Here is an 18,241-nt window from a genome sequence, read left to right as displayed (position 1 = left end):
GTGGTTGGGGAGTGAGGAGACAGGGAGGGGGTGGTTCTCGTTCTACAGCGGAGCCGGATGTTTGCCGAGCTTTGACAGGCGTGGCAAAGGGAGCATTGCCGGACCAGGGTGAGCTGCTGGGCGCGGGTCTCCCAGGGTAGTGGGGGGAGGGGGGGGCTGGCCTGATCCTCTGAAGAGATGGAATCTGGATGGGGAGGATTCTACAGGATCCGAAAAAGGGAGCACGGGTGCAATGGGGCCTGGGAGCCTCGCCTTCCTGCTGGGGAATTCTGCCCCACTCCCTGATCTACAGTGAGTTAGCTTCCTTTACTGCCTTCCTCCTGCTCTCCCTAGTGCACAGCTCAGGTCGGATCGGCATCATGGAGCAAGCCCATGAGAAAGGGAACTCTCTCCCTTGTCCGATCTGGCGAAATGCGAAGAAAAACTTGAGGCAGAAGTGTTCCACCCTGCCACCTATTATTAAGCCATACTTTCATCTATTTCATAATCAGTGCACCCAATCCAGGTTTTGTAAACCATGGAGCTCTGTGCAAACGTCATTGTAGTAGAAAGTCTTGCGATTGTATTGTAGGATTGCGCCTCACAATTCTGGAGCTCCTAGTAGGACAATCCCCACACTAGAGAATGTGATTTCAAGTTGTTATCTCTATTATTCTCTAAGGAGATTAGGGGAGAGGCTTTCATTTGCCTTTTTGTAGAGCCTTTCTGAATCTGGAGAATTGCACGAATGACAGTCACTTAAAGAAGTATTGAAGGATTGACCTGCACAGTTAGACCACATTAGACAGATAGGGGTTAAAATCTTGACTCTGCTGAATGACCCTATACAATTTGCTTATTTTTCTGGAGCTCAATTTCCTCACACTGTTAAATGGGCCTAGTAGTTCATGTCTTATTGGTGCAGATGTGAAGTTAAAAGATAATGTGCGTCTAGTTCATGGTGCTATACAGCCTTCAACAAATGTTGGTTCCCTTCTCAGGGGATGAATTAATTCAGTCATTCAACAAGTGACTGAGCATCTATCTACACGTGTCAGATGTAGTTCTGAATGGGTCAGGAGTTCTTAATCAGGGTCTCTCAGAGAGCATGTAAACCCCTTAAAATTCCATGCAAGATTTCATGCAAGTGCTGATTTTTCTTAGGGAAAAAGATAATAAATTTCATCAGAATTTCATAGAAGTCCAGAACTTAAAACCTCTACATAAAAACTGCATAACATGAGTCTGGAGATTTTCACTTACTGAGAAGGGAAAACATTATTCTTCCAGTAAGGAGTATTTTGCAGAGTAGAGCAGGGTTCATAGATGCCTGGAGTCTTAGGCTGCCAGGATACTTTCCATCACTAGCTTCGCTCACCGTCCCAGTGAGGGAGCTAAGCTTCCAGGCTCACCGTGGCAGAAGGGGGGCGGACAACAGCTGTGGGCTGGAGGGTGGTGAGAGAGGCCAGTCCAGCTGGGAGGTGGGAACAACAGTGATTAGTTATTCTGGAAAAGGAGGTTGGTGTGTGTGTGTGTGTGTGTGTGTGTGTGTGTGTGTGTGTGTGGTAGTGGTGGTGTCAGTTCTGGGAGAATTGACAAAATAGAGGAGTTACTGGAAAAGAGGTGGAGTTCAAGTTTGGCTCCCTTCAGAGGGTGGCCCTCCCCCTCCCTCACACATACTTCAGTTTGTAGCTGTTCCTTCTAATCCTGTTCACTTCCGCACAAGTACTTTAGAGCACTGGCGAATTCTATTTCTGGGAAGATCCCTCCCTTCTTTTTTAATTGGATTTTTCCATAACCATTTATTCTCTTATACCCTCTTCCACCTCCACCCACCCCTTCTCCCCTGCAGTCATCACGGTGGCATCCATGTCCATGAGTCCTTTTTCTGAACCTTCACTTCTGTAGATGAGGAAGTTTAGGACCAGATAGGAAAAGGGCTGTCCAGCATCTTTGCCACTCACTGGTTTAGGCAGGACTGTAATCCAGTTCTCCAAATACCACATTGAGTGCCTTTTCCATTGTATCAAGCGTCTGCTGTGTGCAGAAAGACTCCTCTGAATGGCTGTGGGCTGGGCTGAAGCAGCTCTTGGTGCCCAGGCAGAAGGAGGGCACAGAGAAAAGGCTCAGGTCTGGAGCCTTTGGGTTACTTTGGCCTGAATTCTGTCCCTGATACTCAGTGGGGGCGGGGGTGGGTGTCCTTTGGCCGAGCCCTCACAGCCTCTTGAGTATGTCGGTGAATCAGGGGCGGATTTCTCAAGACTGGGGTGCACCTGCCTTAGAGGGTAGAAGGGAAATGGGGGAACTGGGGTGAGGGGCACAGTAGTGCTCATGGAGAGAATTGCATTCCCAAATAGTAGAGGTTCATGGGAAGAGACTTATATTTTGGTGGCAAGCAGAAGTAGTGAATAAGGATAGCAGAAAAGGCCAGAGGAGAGGAAGAGGAAAAAGATTTTTTGGGGGGTTGGGGGCGCTCTTTGGCTGCTCAGCTTTGGCTCAGGAGCTTGAAACAGCTTTTGCCACTGAATCAGTGTGGTTGCCCTGGTAACTGGATGGTTGTTGCTAGGCACAGGGAGCCAGTTTACCATCCAGAGTCCGCGGCTGTGACATGTGCAGGAGGTTGTCACGTCAGAGGGGCTCCGGGTCTGAATCCCGGCTGGCAGTTCTCTCCTTTCCGGACCTGTGCCTGGTCTTGTCTGCACTCCTTATCTGCCCTGCGGGTTCTCTGACCATATATGTCATTTTTTGGACTCAGGAATGCAGCAAGCTTAGGCAGCCTCTTCTTTGGGGCTGCACTGAGGGGGTTGAATTGAATATCCCCTCCCTCACCACCCGTGTGGTAGGCTGGTGATGGGAGAGGGAAGTGCTTCTTCCCGTTACTGCAGAGGGCAAATGGTGCATGCAGCCCCGCTGCCTTATAGTCAGACCCAGTGTCTGACTGTTCTCCCTCTCTGCCTGCTCTTTTTCACCTCCTGTATCTCAGCACTCTGATGATGTCGTGAACTTCCCCCTTTCCCACCTGTGCACTCTGATCCCTGTGGCCCTCTGTTGACCTTTGCCATCTTGAAGTTAGGGTCTGGAGCTCTGCACAGATCAGAGTGGGCTGGGGGTGGGGGGCGACCCAGGAGCTTTCAGATTTTCTGCTGTTACTGACAGGCAGATTCCATTCTCTGCTCTTGGTTCCTGTCCTGGGGCAAATTCCATAGGGGACGTCGGCTATGGCCTATTTTCTGGGATGCTGTGGTCTCTGGCCACCTCCTCTTCCCCAGGACCGGGGTCAGAGATGGAGCAGCCAGGCCACAGCTGCCCTTTGGAGGCTCGGAGCATCCCTCCGCTCCTTGGGTCCTTCTACTGCCTTTACCCCATAGCTGCTGGGACCTGAAGACTTCTGTGCTCTGTGACCCCTGAGGAGAGGGGGCACAGGCCTGTACCCTCTGCAGCTGCGACTGCATGACTGAACGGCTGGGTGGTGGGCAGTGCAGGGCTTGGCACGACCCCTCCCTGTCCAGCGGGAGGACTTGAAGGCAGGCGCTGAGCTGTGCCATCCTCAGTCCCAGCTGCCTTTTCTGGCCACGTGCCAACAAACTGTGGCGCCAGGAGGACCAGGAGCCACATGGAACTCTTGGCAAGGATGAGGAGTGTTGAGGAACAGGGACGAGGGAGAAGGGAGTCGCAGCCTTGCCGTAGCGGTTATAGGTGGAAAGAGGGTATCACTGACCTGCCACCCCACTGCTCTCCCCCAGGTTTCCCTTCAGGTTCTGTGGGGTGAAGCTGTGGGGCGCAGGCTCGGCCATGGACCCACTTTCAGACCTGCAGGACGACGTGACCTTGGATGACACCAGCCAGGCTCTGAACCAGCTGAAGCTGGCATCCATCGATGAGAAGAACTGGCCGTCGGATGAAATGCCCGACTTCCCCAAGTCAGGTGGGCACCGCCGGGTCTCAGGCAGCCACAGCACCTTAGACGGAGAACCCCTTCCCGCTGGAGGGAGACTGCGGGAGGGCAGGGTGGGCGCCAGAGTAGGGCTGGGAGCACAAGCGTTACTGGGGGCGGGGGGCAAAGAGCACCAGTCTTGGGAGAATGCTGTGCCAGCCCCCCCAGCTTATCCCGTGACTTTGCCCTGTCCCTCAGATGACTCTAAAAGCAGCTCCCCAGAACCTGTCACTCACCTGAAGTGGGATGACCCTTACTACGACATTGCTCGGCACCAGATTGTGGAGGTGGCAGGTGAGCACGCCCAGCTTTGCACCTTTTCCCTCAGAGTCTGCACTCCCGAGCCGAAGGAGGCTGTCCCCTTGGCCGTAGGGAAGGGGCCCGGGGGAGAGGCAGTGCCCATTCTGTGGTCTGACCCCTGACCCTCGGGCTCCTGAGCACAAGGACCATTCTTTAAGCTCACAGACTTGATTGTGGTAGCCACTTAGTTTGTTCACCTCTGACCCCACTGACCCCCCTGTCTTCTTGGGCGGATGGTATGTGGGAGGCAGTGTGAGTTACTGGCTTCAAAGTCAGACAGCCCTGGGTGGGATTTCCAGCTTTGCTCTCTGAAGGATTTCTTCCTGGCTGGGTTGTTGGGAGGGTCACGCTGTGAGTGTGTCAGGGCCTGGCCCAGAGGGCGGAGTCAGCCCTGGAGAAGTGGTCGTTCACCTCCCTTCCCGCTGTCCTCACGTTGGCTTTTCTGCCCCATCAGTTACTAGAAAGTGGGGTGGTGCCAGTTCCTCCTGGGAAATCCTACCTCCAAGTCTGGAAACAAGGGGCCATGGGACCCCTGGAGCATCAGGCTCCTGGTAGGTGTGCTGAGTGGGTGCAGAGCGCCCCTTGGGTCTTGGCCTCAGTGCACTCCCACCTTCCTGTTCGAAATGCAGGACCCAGAAGACGCCAGGAGCAGCGAGGCAGCAGGGATGCTGGTGACCTGGTTTCTGCCCTTAGGGTCCTAATGCTGGAAGAGGAAATGAATTTCAAGGTCCTTTGTCTTTTCCCTAATGGTTGTCTGTCCTCGCTGGTGAGGCCAGGCAGCTGTGAGCAAGGGTGACAGCACGGCCCTGCTCTGAGGCATTGAAGTGGGCCAGGGGAGCAGGGAGCACAGGGTCCCTGGACCCCCTGTGATACTAGCTCAGGGCCCAGGAGGAGGCAGCTGGCCATAGGGAAGCAGCAGGGAGTTGCATCCGTCCTGAAGGCTGGGCTCAGAAGGTTATCCCTAATGTCAAAGGTGTTTCCATGACACCTTTGGAACACTCTGTGTTCCCGCAGCCTGCCCTGGTCTGGGTTGGGGGCCTTGGCTGTGGCCTCTCTCACCCCCACTGAAGCAGGCTGAGAGTTCTTTCCCGATCTGGTCCTGGGCACAGGGGACTCAAGTGAAGGTTCAGAACTTTCCTTATTACTAGAGGTGGACCTGACTGGGGCAGGGGGGCTGCTTGATGGGAAGGAGTCTATCCTGACCTCTTCTTGGCCTACGAGGCCAAGTCTCAAGGCAGAGCAGGCTCCCCACTCTGCATAGGCGACCCCCTCTCTCCTGCAAGCAGAGCTGCAATCTGTTTCTGTCTCCCCAGGGCGTGATGAGCCTGAGGGGGCCCGGCCAGGTAGGTGTGTTCCTGGCTCTCCCTGCTTGGCCTGTCTGGGTTGTGGCCTTCGGACTGTGGATCAAGAAGGGCTCTTGGGGCCGGCTTAATTGCATCTCCATTCCAGGGAGCTGGCAGTGGGCAGTGCCTGGGAGCTGGAAATAGCCAAGAATTACGTTTGGGGGCTTTGTGGGAGCACATCCAGAGCCAAAGGGAAAGGGGTGTCAGGGAGGGAGGGGCCGTGCCGCGAGCCTGGGGAGGGGGCTGGCTGGCTCTGAGCGGTGGCCTGGCCTGCATGCTGGCTCCTCAAGCCCCAGCTGAGTGCTGCAGGTCCAGGGCCCCTCTGCTGGGACTGTCCCCGGTGCGTGCCTGTCCGACTGCTGACAGGAGTTTGGGTTGACACTGCCAGAGTGACAGTCGTCCAATGAGACCATGGTGACATGCTGGGGGCCAGTTTCCTGGCATGAGGAACCAGAGAAAGAGCCCTTGGTGGAATGGAGGAGGGGCTGTGTCCCCAACTCCTCTGTAGCCTCTCTCTCCTCCTTAGCGGTGGCTGTCACGCTCCAGTGTCACATTTGACTCAGTCCAATTGGGTTCTTCCCAAAAAAGTGGCCCTCCTAAAAGGAAAAAAAAGGCTACTATTTGTACCATTTACAGTTTCTACCATGACAGATTCCAGGCTACTGATGTGATGCCTCCTGGCTTGCAGTATTCCTGACAATTTAACAGTTTACCGAATGCGCGAGCTGGCTCCAGCACTTTGCCTGGCCCCCATCTCCCATCTCCTTCACCTGCTCTGCAGGCTGTGGGCCCGATGGGTGGCCGGCTGGCCCTGCAGTCCCCAGAACACCTGCTGGAGAAGCAGTGCTGTTGCTGATTCACACCCAGGCCACCCGGGGAGCATTCCTGATCGATATCTGGGGAATGCGGAGGCTTTATTCGCTTTATTATTGGGGGGAGGGGTGCTGGTGTTCTCCGGGGGCTTTCCTCCAATGTGTGCCGCCTCCTCAGGGAGCCTTGTCTCCTGCCCCCTCCCTTTCCAGCCGCACTGGTGCTGTGCTCCTTCTGCCCCTCCCGTCTCGGGGCAGAAGTCTGTTTTCTTCTGAGGTCAGCAGGGGAGTTCTGGCCTTTTTACATATGTTCTTGGAGAAGTGGTCGCCCTGCCTGCTGGCAAATGCCTGGGTCACCCAAGGACTTGGGCATTTTAAGGGGGCGGGGCTAGACCCTTGGGTTGCCCATATCTCTTTCCTCACCTGTTGGGGGGGGCCAGGGGGTCTTGCCATCTCTTTCCTCACTGCTCCTTCTTTTGTCTCCCACCCCCATCCTGACCTCACTCAACGGGCTATTTTAGAACACCCACTCTAGCACGAGCCCCGGGGTCAGCACCGAGGATTCACTGAGGGAAGGCACTCATTCCTTCCTGCAAGGAGTATACGGTCCAGTGAAATGGTTCTTAAAGCCGGTCTTTGAGAACGTGAAAGATAAGGACCTGTTTCCCTAGAAAACATGTGCCTGTGCTTGTAAAACATTGTGTGCGACATCATGACGGTGGTGGATGCCTGCAGTGGGGCCCTGGTTGAGAACCCAGTTTCCCTTGTATGAGGCGCTGGGCCCGCTGAGGGATGGAGCCCGGGCTCTGGCCCTTCATCCCAGTTGCTTGTTTCACCAGTTATTAGCTCTTCAAATTGCAAACCTGAGGGAGCTCAGACTTTTCTGTCCTGCCTAAATCCTCAAGTCTGCCAGCCAGCGAAGGCTGCTGTGCTTTTGGAATGCCCATGCTCCTTCCAGCCTTTCATCTCACATCTGGGGCATTTCCTCTGCTTTGAGGGGAGTAGGCAAATGATGTCCCTCCCTTCACAGTTCGTGGTAGGAGGTCCAGGGATTTCTGAAGCTTCAGATTATACATGAGACTGGGCTGGCCAGTCTGATCCCAGCCTGCTCTTCTTCCTCCTGTCCGATCCCATGGGAAGTAAATCAGAGTGAACCTCAGAGGTCCTCCCCCCTGACCGCCCACCACCTTACCCCAGTGGCTGGAAGGAGCCCAGCACCCGGATCTAGGCTAGGTTACGAAAGAGCAGGCGGCATCCGGCTCTTAGACATCTGCTGCTGGGTGAGCTGCGCCATCTCCCCCTCAGACGGCCTTGCAGAGGGTTCTCTGCTTATCAGTCCAGAGAAGTTCTGCCCCAAGCTCTGGGAAACTCACTGTCTAAAGTGGTCTGGTGACCTAGATACCGTAAACAAACTCAGAAATAGAGCTGCGCACCCCATGGCATGCTGGCTGATGTCTTTGTGCAGGCTGCTGACATTTATTGAATGCCTGCCGCGTGCTGGGCTCTGGACTGGCGGGAGAGAGTCCCGGTGGATGAGATACACTCCCTGTCTTCGAGCTGCTCACAAGCCAGCCACATCAACAGTTGCACAGGGGAGTGAGAGCATGGGTGGCGTTCATGCTCGGAGCCATGAAGAGGGACAGCTAACTTGTCTGGGGGAAGGAGGACAGGATGCAGGCTTCTGGAAGGAGATTATGCCTGGGATGAGCCTTAAGGACTCAAAGGAGTTGTTAGTCTAGAGCAGCGGAGCCAAACTGTCTACAGAGAGGTCTGTCTGGTGTGAGACCCAGCGGAGGCTCAAAGCAGCCTAATGTGGACAGGGCTGCTGGCACTTCTGCATTGCCAGTGTGCACAGAGTGAGCCTGAGGAAAGGCAGGAGCCGAGCCAAGAGAATCCTGTGAGCCTTTCCAAGGAGCGTAGCCAGCAGGGGCTGCGGCCACCTGGCCCACGTTCCAGAAGCCTCCTTTCAGTCTCCATTGATGCTGGGCCCAGCCCTAGGGAATAGTTAGAGCTTTGGCAACCACTTTGGAAAAGCACTGACTGCTAAGTGAGGTCACTGACTGAGAAGGATCATCAAGTTCATGGCTTATTGAACATGGAGAAGACACTTAGCAAGGCATGGAGGATCCTTAGTCCTCGGAGGGAGAAGGGAGGCGGACTCACTGTGTTTCATGGGTTTCGAAAGCAGTCAGGATTGGGCAAGTGTGGTTTGGTGACTGGAGAGGCCTGAGGGTAGAGATGCAGGGAAGCCCTGTGGGCTCTGGGGGAGTAGGGACCAGACCTTGACCCCACTGGGCTTTGCTTGGTCCATGCTGACCCTGGATGGGCATCTTACCTTGGGGTGGGGGAAATAGCGTGTCTCAGGAGCTCCCTGGCTTCATGACAAAGCCAGACGGTCAGACCACCAGACCGACTAGTTTTGCACAGACATCCCAGAGAGAGCACATCCAAATGAGCACTGTCCTCCGGCCTTACAAACTCCTCTCAACTTCCTATTCTTTGGAATATCCTCAACGAAAAAGGATGTGATTCTTAGAAATGTCCAGAAGTTAGAGGCAAGTGTGGTCAATGATGCTGCTAATACAAGCAGAAAGGGTTGTTAGTGGTCACAAAGCTGCTTTCCTCAGCGAGGGTCCAAGCACGTGCTGCTTATAGGGGGTGCTTCTGAAGCAAGCGTGGGCTTCCGAGGTGATTGTTTGGCAAGACAGCATTACTGTGAAGGGTGTGACTTGAACGTTGAGGTGAGACTCACTTAACATAGCATTAACCATTTTTAGTTGTGCATTCTGGCAATTGTTAGCAGTCCCAGTGACGTGGACCTGGACATAGTTCTGGCATTTTGGCCACGCCCATACAAACCCTGTACGCATAAGCAGCCGGGCTCTGTTCTTGCCCGCCCCGGCCTTTGGTAGCCACTAATTTGCTTTCAGTCTCTGTGGATTTACCTGTTCTAGATAGCTCGTGGAAATGGGATCATACAATTTGTAACCCTTTGTGATGGGCTTCTTTCATCTAGCATCGTGTTTTCAAGGTTCACTCAGTGTAGCCTGGGCCAGTGTTCCCTTGCTTTTTACGGCTGAACAGTATCCATCATATGGATACACCACCCTTTCTTTACCCACTTATCTGCTGGTGGGCATTGCGCTTGCTTCCACCAGGTATGATTTTTAAAGTCACGTTATTTCTTTTTTTTTTTTTCCACAAAGATTGTATTTATTTTTAGAGAGAGGGGAAGGAGGGAGTAAGAGAGGGAGAGAAACATCAATGTGTGAGGAATACGTCAGTTGCCTCTTGCATGCTCCCGACTGGGGACCTGGCCTACAACCCAGGCATGGGCCCTAACTGGGAATCGAACTGGCAACCTTTTGGTTCGCAGGCAGGTGCTCAGTCCACTGAGCCACACCAGCCAAAGCCGTGTTATCTTTTTATGCCCCAGCTTAGCAGCTCTGAGAGCAACCTGTCCCTCTTTTTCCAGCAACAGCCCCTGGAGTGCAGGTAGCTGCCGGAGGTGCATCTGCATGGGCTCTGGCCCTGGTCCTAACTGGTACTGGTCTACCTTTCAGGCCCTCAGCCTGCTTCTCTTGTTTCATCTTTACCCATTGTGCTCCATCTGTCTCCACACCTAGGAGATGACAAGTATGGCCGGAAGATCATTGTGTTCAGTGCCTGCCGAATGCCCCCGAGCCACCAGCTGGACCACAGCAAGCTCCTGGGGTGAGTTCCCTCAGGGCAGGTGGTGGGGCATGTGCCCAGATCCCTGGTTTGGCCTTTTCCTTACTCTCCATGCCTGTGGGGGGGCAGGGCTGCCAGGCCCCCTCCCTCAGTGCCTCCCCTCGTCTCCTAAGGGGTCTGTTTTATGTTGGGGGAGTCAGACCTGGTTTCTAGTCCTCTTTTTCTAAACTTTTTTCAGGGGATAACCAGCCAGCCCTCCTTCCTTGTAGGAGTGAGGTACTGCATGCATAAATGTTCTGAAAAGTGAAATACTGTCCAAATGTGAGGGCTGATTACCGTCATGGTGTGGTGTCCGATGTGGTTGTGGTTGTTCCCCGTTTATATGAGAAAATCCTGTCTGGGTTCTGTTAGACAAATACGTATTATAGCTCTGGTTAGTCTAGAAACTTCCTGACCCAAATCCAGAGGCTGATTGGAAGTGGGAGTTTGACAAACCCTGTTCCCATAAACATTCGTCACTGAGCCAGGCTGAGCGGGCCGGGTCCCCCAGCGTGTGCGGGGCCTCCCCCTGGTGCTCCTCTGTGTGGGAACAGTTCCCATCTCGCTCTCCTGTCCCGACCAGTTCAAAGCACTCCCTGAAATGGAAAATTCCGCACCGCCACCCAGACCAACTCTTTGGGAACCTGACCGGTTGGTTGTGTGTGTGGAGGGCGTAGTGAGGGGTTGGCACAGCCCAGGGGCACAGCAGCGGAAGGGCCTGAGTGCAGAGTCTCTGTAGCCCCAGTGAGCAAGGACCAGGCCTGAGTCTCCCCGGCCCTGTGTGACATTTTTCTCTTTGACCCCCTGAACCCCCTTCCCACCACTCCTCAAATGGGCAGGCCGAGCCTTGTCCCAGGTGTGTGGCCCAGCTGGGAGCAGGCCGGGGAGCTCAGCCTGAGGGTGGCTGAGTCTCACGTCCCCCAACCCCCGGTTTTGCTATAGTTTTAACACATCTGACGAAGCAGGTGACAGACTCCTGGCCAGATACTTGTCTGAGTATGAGGAAGTCAGAGGATGGGGATGGGAAAGCACCCAGTTTCCAGGAGAGAGACTGAGGAGGGAGGTGGCACCCAATCTGGGGCTTCATCTGGCTTCAGGAAGCCGTCTGCCGTCCGTCCGGGCCTGTGTTCCCCACAGGTCTCCCCACCCCCCACCTGACCTGGTCACAGTCCCTGTGGGAGCAGAGAGGCATGTCCAACAAGGGTCAGTCCTGCCCTCTTGTTCTCAGTTGGGTCATCTGCAGCTTGGCTCTCCCAGCTGTCCGCCCGGTCTGGGGGCTGGAGCAGGAAGTGTCAGAGGCTTGGGTGCGGAGGACCAGCTGTCTTCAGCTCTGCTCGCGCTGGCTGTGCGCCTGCGGGCCCGTCTCTCCTGAGCCCCGTAGACGTAAGAGTTGCCGCACAGCCTCGCTGCAGGCATCACGTGAGCTACACGCGTGAAGTGCCACCATATATTATAGTTAAAACTATATTAGTTGCCCGTAAACCTACCCCCCAGAGAGAAAACCACTGTTAGTATTTTAGCGTATGTGCTTCCTACTTTTTTAAGTAACATATACAGGGCTCTGTAGTAGGTTTCATATCTTAATGTTTTTATCTTCTGAGCATTAAATGGTCATCAAAGACACCCCTTAAAAATTTTTACTGACATATGCAACGCATACAGAAAAGTGACCCAGGTATGTATACTGCTTGATGGGTTTTGAAAAACTGAGCCCGCCCATGGCAGCCCCACCCACAAACCTCCCTTCGCACTTCTGGCTCCCACCCGAAGGGGTGACCACTGTTCTGACACCGCACTCACAGCCTGGCTTTGTCCGCAGGAGCCTCCTGTGAGGCATTCTATTTATAGACGCCCTGTGATTTATTCGACCTGCTCTCTGTTGTTGGACAGGTAGCTTGCTGCTCAGATTTTTTTTTCCATTATAAAAGAGGCTGCAATGAACAGCCTTCTACACAAATGTTTCCGTTCATCTCTGCTTATTTTCCTAGGGTAGATTTCTGGACATATTTACCAGGGCAAAGAGTAGGAATATCTACAGCTTCGGACGGTAACCCCGCACCGCCCTCCAAGGGGCTGCGACATCCATCAAAGGATGACTGTGTTTCCACTGCAGCTAGTAATCTTTCGTAGTTGCAAAGTGCCATCTTTAAAAAAATATTTTTAATCCTCACTAAAGGATGTTTATTTTTTAATATTTTTTAATTTTTTAAAGATTTTTATTTATTTTTAGAGAGGGGAAGGAAGAGAGAGAGGGATGGGAACATCAATGTGAGAGAGAAATATCAATCAGTCACCTCCTGTACACAGTCGGGATCGAACCCGAAACCTAGTTATGTGCCCTGACCTGGAATTGAGCCCTTGACCTTTTGGTGTGTGGGACAGTGCTCCAACCCACTAAGCCACACTGCCAGGATTTTCTTTTTTTGACTATAGCTTTATGTTGCTAGAACGAGACAGATGCTGTCTCTGTCACCTGCAAAGCTGTCTTTTCAAATCAAAAATGTATATTGAGCTCGCTTGTTTTGGGGGCCGGAATGGCTCCAGGTGTTAGACCGGTGGAGTCCGACTGGACCTCAGTTCAGCAACCTCAGGACCTGAGTTCTGGCTACGAAAGAATTCAGAGCCAAGACTCAAATTAGAAGAGGAAGATCGTTTGGAAAGTCACAGGGGGAGAAGTGAGTTGTAGAAGAAATAGGCCCAGGGAACAAGTTACAAAGGCAGAAGAAGGGACCTTCTAAAGGAGAGGGAAGGAAACCATGCAGGGGGCGGGGCGGGGGAGGGGGGAAGTGCGGGCATGCTCCACAGAGCCGCTGTGAAATGCCATCTTTGTGGGACAGATCCTTGCAGAGTTCTCAACGTTGCAAAGTTATTGTTTAGCAATAGTGATTGGTATCACAACAGTAATTCATTCCTAGACACCTCAGTGCCCGCCTAGCACCATGGACCACTGAGTAAGTTATGGTTCTCCAGGTTAGATCAGGGCCCTGAGTCACATTCTTGGGTCACATCCCTTTCCCCCTTCCCTACCTCCCTTGGGAGCCCTTAGCATTCCCGCCTCCCAGCCTCCAGTGGGGATCCTGTTGAGGCCTGGGGCTGGCCACCTGGCAGGAGGGCATCCCACTGGACTCCCCCTTTCTGAAATTCTTGGTTGTTCTCTTCATACCTCTCTGCCTGAGGCGGGCTCCACACTGTGTGTGTGTTTCTTTGGGGTGGGAGATGCCACGTTGTGAGCATAGGGATGTGAGATGTGGTTCTTCAGTCCACAAAAAGGCCAGTGATTGGAGCAGGGGAGGGGACACTCTGGCCAGTTAGAGTCCTGGTCTCCTGACCTGTAGCCCGTGCTCAAAATGGAGAGCTGTCGATATTATTGCTGTTGCTCCGCCCGGCCACAACCCTTCTCCACGACACGGTGGCAGGTGACGCAGCCACGATGGGCAGCGCAGGGTCAGGGGTTCCCGGGGAGGGGGTGCGATAAGAGCGGGAGAACCCTGGGACACCCGCTTCTGTCTGAAGGGACCCCCTTGTGTGCAGGGCAGGCCTAAGCAGGTCTTTTCTCCTGAAGGTACCTGAAGCACACGCTGGACCAGTACGTGGAGAGCGACTACACACTGCTCTACCTGCACCACGGCCTGACCAGCGACAACAAGCCCTCGCTCAGTTGGCTCCGAGACGCCTACCGGGAGTTTGACCGCAAGTGGGTGGGGGCCCCGGGGCACGTGGCTCTGGAGCTAGCCGTTCAGTCGGGCCCTGAGCTGTCCTGTACTTGGGCGGGAGCTCATTCCAGGCCTTGGGGGGAGTCAGGTGCTCACACCCAGGATTAAATGCAAAGAATCTGAAGTTGGAATGGCCTGGGCTTAAATCCCAGTTTCTCTACTTACTCGCTCTGTGACCTTTTATGTTACACAACTGCTCCGAGCCTCTGTTTCCTAATCTGTAAAATGGAGCAACAACGACACTTTGCAGGCTTGCATGAATAGTCAAATCAGAAAATGCCCATTACAAGCCTGCCTCTGCGGCGCCCCAGGCACACCACTGCTGATGCCCCCTGTGCCTGCACAGGTACAAGAAGAACATCAAGGCCCTGTACATCGTGCACCCCACCATGTTCATCAAGACGCTGCTCATCCTCTTTAAGCCCATCATCAGGTGAGCGGGCTGAGGGCGGAGTGCTGGTCTCCCGCACCACCCCGTGAACTCCGAAGCAGGTGCCGGGGGAGGGCCAGCGTCCTAGGGACGGCCCGTGTGGGGTGGCCACTGCCTGATCACGGTGGGGCGCTGAGGGGCAGTGGAGGCCTGCCCCAGCCGGCGCACTTCCGGACCCTCTCCCTTTCCTCCGTCGGCAGCTTCAAGTTTGGGCAGAAGATCTTCTACGTGAATTACCTGAGCGAGCTGAGTGAGCACGTGAAGCTGGAGCAGCTGGGGATCCCTCGCCAAGTGCTCAAGTGAGGCCAGCCAGGGACTGTGCGCACCCACCTGGGGGCATCTGTGTACATGGTCCTGTTCGTGGGTGTGGGGTGCGCCAGCCAAGCGGGGAGAAAGCCTTGAGACCTCCAGGGCAAGCAGAGGAAGCCAATACAGTGATTACGAGACAGCCTGGGGGGGTGGTCATAGAGTTCAAATCCCATTTCTGTCACTTAGAAGCCATGTGACTGACCCTTTCTAAAGTTCTCCCATCCTCGTGTGGAAAGCGAGGGTTGAATAAAGTGAACCGCACGAAAGAGCACACAAGTGCTGGCAGACAAGGGCTGCCCAGTGACTACAGGGCCAGGCAGAGGGCCTGACCACCCCGCCCGCTCCCCAGGTACGATGACTTCCTGAAGTCCACACAGAAGAGCCCTGCCACGGCCCCCAAGCCCATGCCGCCGCGGCCCCCTCTGCCCAACCAGCAGTTTGGGGTCTCACTGCAGCAGTGAGTATGGAACAGTGGGCGCCGGGACTGGGGCGGGCTGCAGGCCATGCTCACTGCCCTTGTCCCCACAGCCTCCAGGAGAAGAACCCAGAGCAGGAGCCCATTCCGCTAGTGATCCGGGAGACCATTGCCCACCTACAGGCCCATGGTGAGTGCGGGGCCCCCTGCCTCCAGGGCCGCCCCCTGGGGAAGCCACCAGGCAGGGTGCACCAGCACCCACCCTGACCGGAGCCCCAAGGCAGAGTGGTGGGGGAGTCTACACACCGCCCCCCAGCTCTGAGACTCACCAGGCCCCATCATTTCCAGCTCTCACCACGGAGGGGATTTTCCGGAGGTCCGCCAACACCCAAGTTGTGCGGGAAGTGCAGCAGAAGTACAACATGGGTGAGTGGTCCGGGGATGCGTTCAGGCCTGCGGGGAGGTCCAGGTCGCAGGAGTAGGGGCTGGGGGTGGAGGGGGTGTGCTTGGGGGCATGTGTGCGACTGTCGGGGGGATCGCTGCTCTTGGCTGCCCGGTCAGTGAGGGCCCCAGACTTCCTGGCAGAGGTTTCGTGGCATTTGGTGTAATCACATGGGTCCTGCTCCCTTGTGGGTTAGGCTCCCGGGTCCCGGGTTCAGGTTCATTTGAAGACAAGAAATAACTGCGTGTGCTGGGTCCACGCCACCCAGATGGCCTGAACCTGTGTCCCCTCGTCACAGAGGACGAGGGGAGGCCTCTGAAGGGGCTGCCAGCCTCCAGGCCAGGCCCAGCTCCTCCCCTCCCACCCCCACCTCTAGGGCTGCCTGTGGACTTTGACCAGTACGATGACCTGCACCTGCCAGCGGTCATCCTGAAGACCTTCCTTCGGGAGCTTCCTGAGCCCCTGCTCACCTTTGACCTCTACCCCCACGTGGTGGGCTTCCTCAGTGAGTGCCCTCGCTCCCTCCCCAGCTCCGAGCTGCTTCTGCGGGGTCTGTGCTGCACTTGGAGCAGGCAGGTTTGGCCTGTCCCCCAAGAAGCCTGGTTGGGGTCTCCCTTCGAGTCCTGTGTGAGGGCTTCCCGCATCCTGAGCCCTCGTTCCTCATAGACATTGACGAGAGCCAGAGAGTGGAGGCGACGCTGCAGGCCCTTCAGACGCTGCCCGAGGAGAACTACCAGGTGCTGCGCTTCCTCACTGCCTTCCTGGTGCAGGTGAGACTCCACTGCCCACCTGATGAGGGGGCTGGGGGCGGAGCTCCAGTGGGGGAGGGTGGGGCAGGGTCCATGGCATTCGCTGCAGCCCTCTGATTGCCCTGCACAGGTGTCTGCCCTCTGTGACCAGAATAAGATGACCAACACTAACCTGGCCGTTGTCTTTGGCCCTAACCTGCTGTGGGCCAAGGATGCTGCCATCACTCTCAAGGCCATTAACCCCATCAACACCTTTACCAAGTTCCTGCTGGATCACCAAGGGGAGTTGTTCCCTAGCACTGCCTCCTAGGGGCTCTGAGCCCAGCCCCTGCCCACCAGCCCCCCTCTCTGATCGCCCCAGTGTGGACCCTTCCTCCTGGCATTGGGGAGCCCAGGGCTCCTGCCCAGGACGGGGTCTTGAGGCCCCGGGAGATAGAAGCTGGAGCCAGCCATCTGAGCCGCTCCTCCCCTCCTTTCCAGCCCACCTCACCGGCCCTGGAGGCCTCCCTGTGACCACGAGACATTTTTCTTGGCCTTATACTTTTGCCTTCTTGGATCCCTGGTTCCTGCGGGGCTGTGCAGAGCTGGCCTTGGCTCTTACAGTGAGAGGACTGGCCCCCGCAGTCCCTTTTCTGCTTTCTCCTGCCTCTTTCCCTGGCAAGTGCAGATGCCAAATCACTGCCGGCTGGGATGTAGCTGGGGCTGGTCTGCCCCTCCTGACTGCTGGGGAGTGAAAGGCCGAGCTGGCTTCACAGCCCTGCTGAGGCCCCTCCCTGTCCAGGGGAAGGCCTGGGCACAGAACCCTGCTTCTATCCACCCTTCCAGCGGCTCGGCCTTGGCTGTTTCCACAGCTAAGGAATTACAGGCTAGAGTTGGCTTCTGTTGCTGCCTTCTTTTCCACAGAGCCTGGTCAGCCTTTTCCAAGTGGCACCGCCCCCAGGACATTCTGACCCCTGCTTCTGCCAGGCTTGGCAGCTTGGGTGACAGGGCTGGGTCTGAGCACCCATTTGAGATAGGGGCCACTCCCACCCAAGGGACCCCTAGTGCCTGATCAGACAGGCAGGCTCAGCCTCCAAGCCTGGTCTCTGGAAGGTTTCTGGGCCTAAGGCTCATGTGGTCCTGTCTGTTGTGGAGTCACACTGGCCTCTGCTCTGGCTGGAGGTGACCCGGTGCCTCAGGAACTGGGGTGGCTCTTTCCTCCTGCTGGGAACACCTGGAGGGACTGGGTGGAGATTTTGCTAAAAGTTAGATTGACCAGGGCCCCGGTGTCTTTCAGAAAACCCGGGCCCCCATGATGATGGCTGCCCCTCACTGCAGTTGTGTCCTTTAGCATTACACTCCTTGGTGAACTCTGGCAATCCCCAGCTCCCCCGCCCCTGCAGTCTTGACCTCTGGCAGTAGGGAAACTCCTGCACAGTGGCCCTGTCCCCACAGCCTTGGCCAGAGCCTGTACTGTGTGGGTCCTCACTGACCAGCCCACCTCCATTTGGGAGCTGGGTGGGACCTGGGCCCAACCTCACTGGGCTCGCTCCCCAGGACCTGGCACGGCTGCTGGTCCTATCAGTCCCTGCGTCTCTAGCTTGGGTAAAGGCCTCCGCTTTCCGCCCTCCTTTGCGTAACAGATGTTCACGCAGCCCCGCTGACTGGGGAGCCAGTGGATCTATGTGGTCTTTCCCCTGCCCCCTGCCCCCTGGTCTGCACCTGGGAGGTGTGGGGGCCTGTACTGTGAATCAAGTGTTCACATTCACACTTAATGAATTCCTTGGCACCAATCATGTATTTCACCTTTGCACTTTTTGTATTTCAATAAAAATGGAGATAGAAACTGCCCATCAGGCTGTCAGAGAAGTGGGCGTGGAGGTTCAGGGCAGGGTGGGGATGTGGTGTGGCTGTGTGAGAGGGGCAGACGGGGTGTCTGGAAGACCCTGTCCCACCCATCTGGCACCCTTCCTCCTCTCATTTATTTGTGAGTGGGTATGAGGTCAGATTTTTTTAAAGTTATTATTTTTAGAGAAAGGGGAAGAGGAGGAGAGAACTATCAGTGTGTGGTTGCTTCTCATGTTCCCCATACTAGGACCTGGCTCGAAACCCAGGCATGTGCCCTGAC

The 18,241-nt window shown here is 55.4% G+C and overlaps 1 protein-coding gene across 1 annotated transcript; it reads left to right on the top strand.

Annotated features, from left to right (window-relative positions):
• Positions 1-2: 2 nt before the first annotated feature.
• ARHGAP1 (Rho GTPase activating protein 1) lies at positions 3-17,964 on the top strand. The gene is made up of 13 exons (XM_037166163.2): positions 3-108; positions 3,723-3,904; positions 4,112-4,207; positions 9,992-10,079; positions 13,639-13,770; positions 14,136-14,222; positions 14,420-14,518; positions 14,878-14,985; positions 15,057-15,133; positions 15,292-15,369; positions 15,762-15,890; positions 16,052-16,155; positions 16,265-17,964. The coding sequence occupies exons 2-13, from the start codon at positions 3,772-3,774 to the stop codon at positions 16,442-16,444; spliced, it is 1,311 nt and encodes a 436-aa protein (XP_037022058.2). The 5' UTR covers positions 3-108; positions 3,723-3,771; the 3' UTR covers positions 16,445-17,964.
• The last annotated feature ends 277 nt before the right edge of the window (positions 17,965-18,241 follow it).

Source organism: Artibeus jamaicensis, unplaced genomic scaffold, assembly GCF_021234435.1.
Source record: "Artibeus jamaicensis isolate MK-2021 breed Jamaican fruit bat unplaced genomic scaffold, CSHL_Jam_final contig_797, whole genome shotgun sequence".
NCBI classification, from domain to species: Eukaryota; Metazoa; Chordata; class Mammalia; order Chiroptera; family Phyllostomidae; genus Artibeus; species Artibeus jamaicensis.
This window is presented reverse-complemented; position numbering and strand designations above follow the sequence as displayed.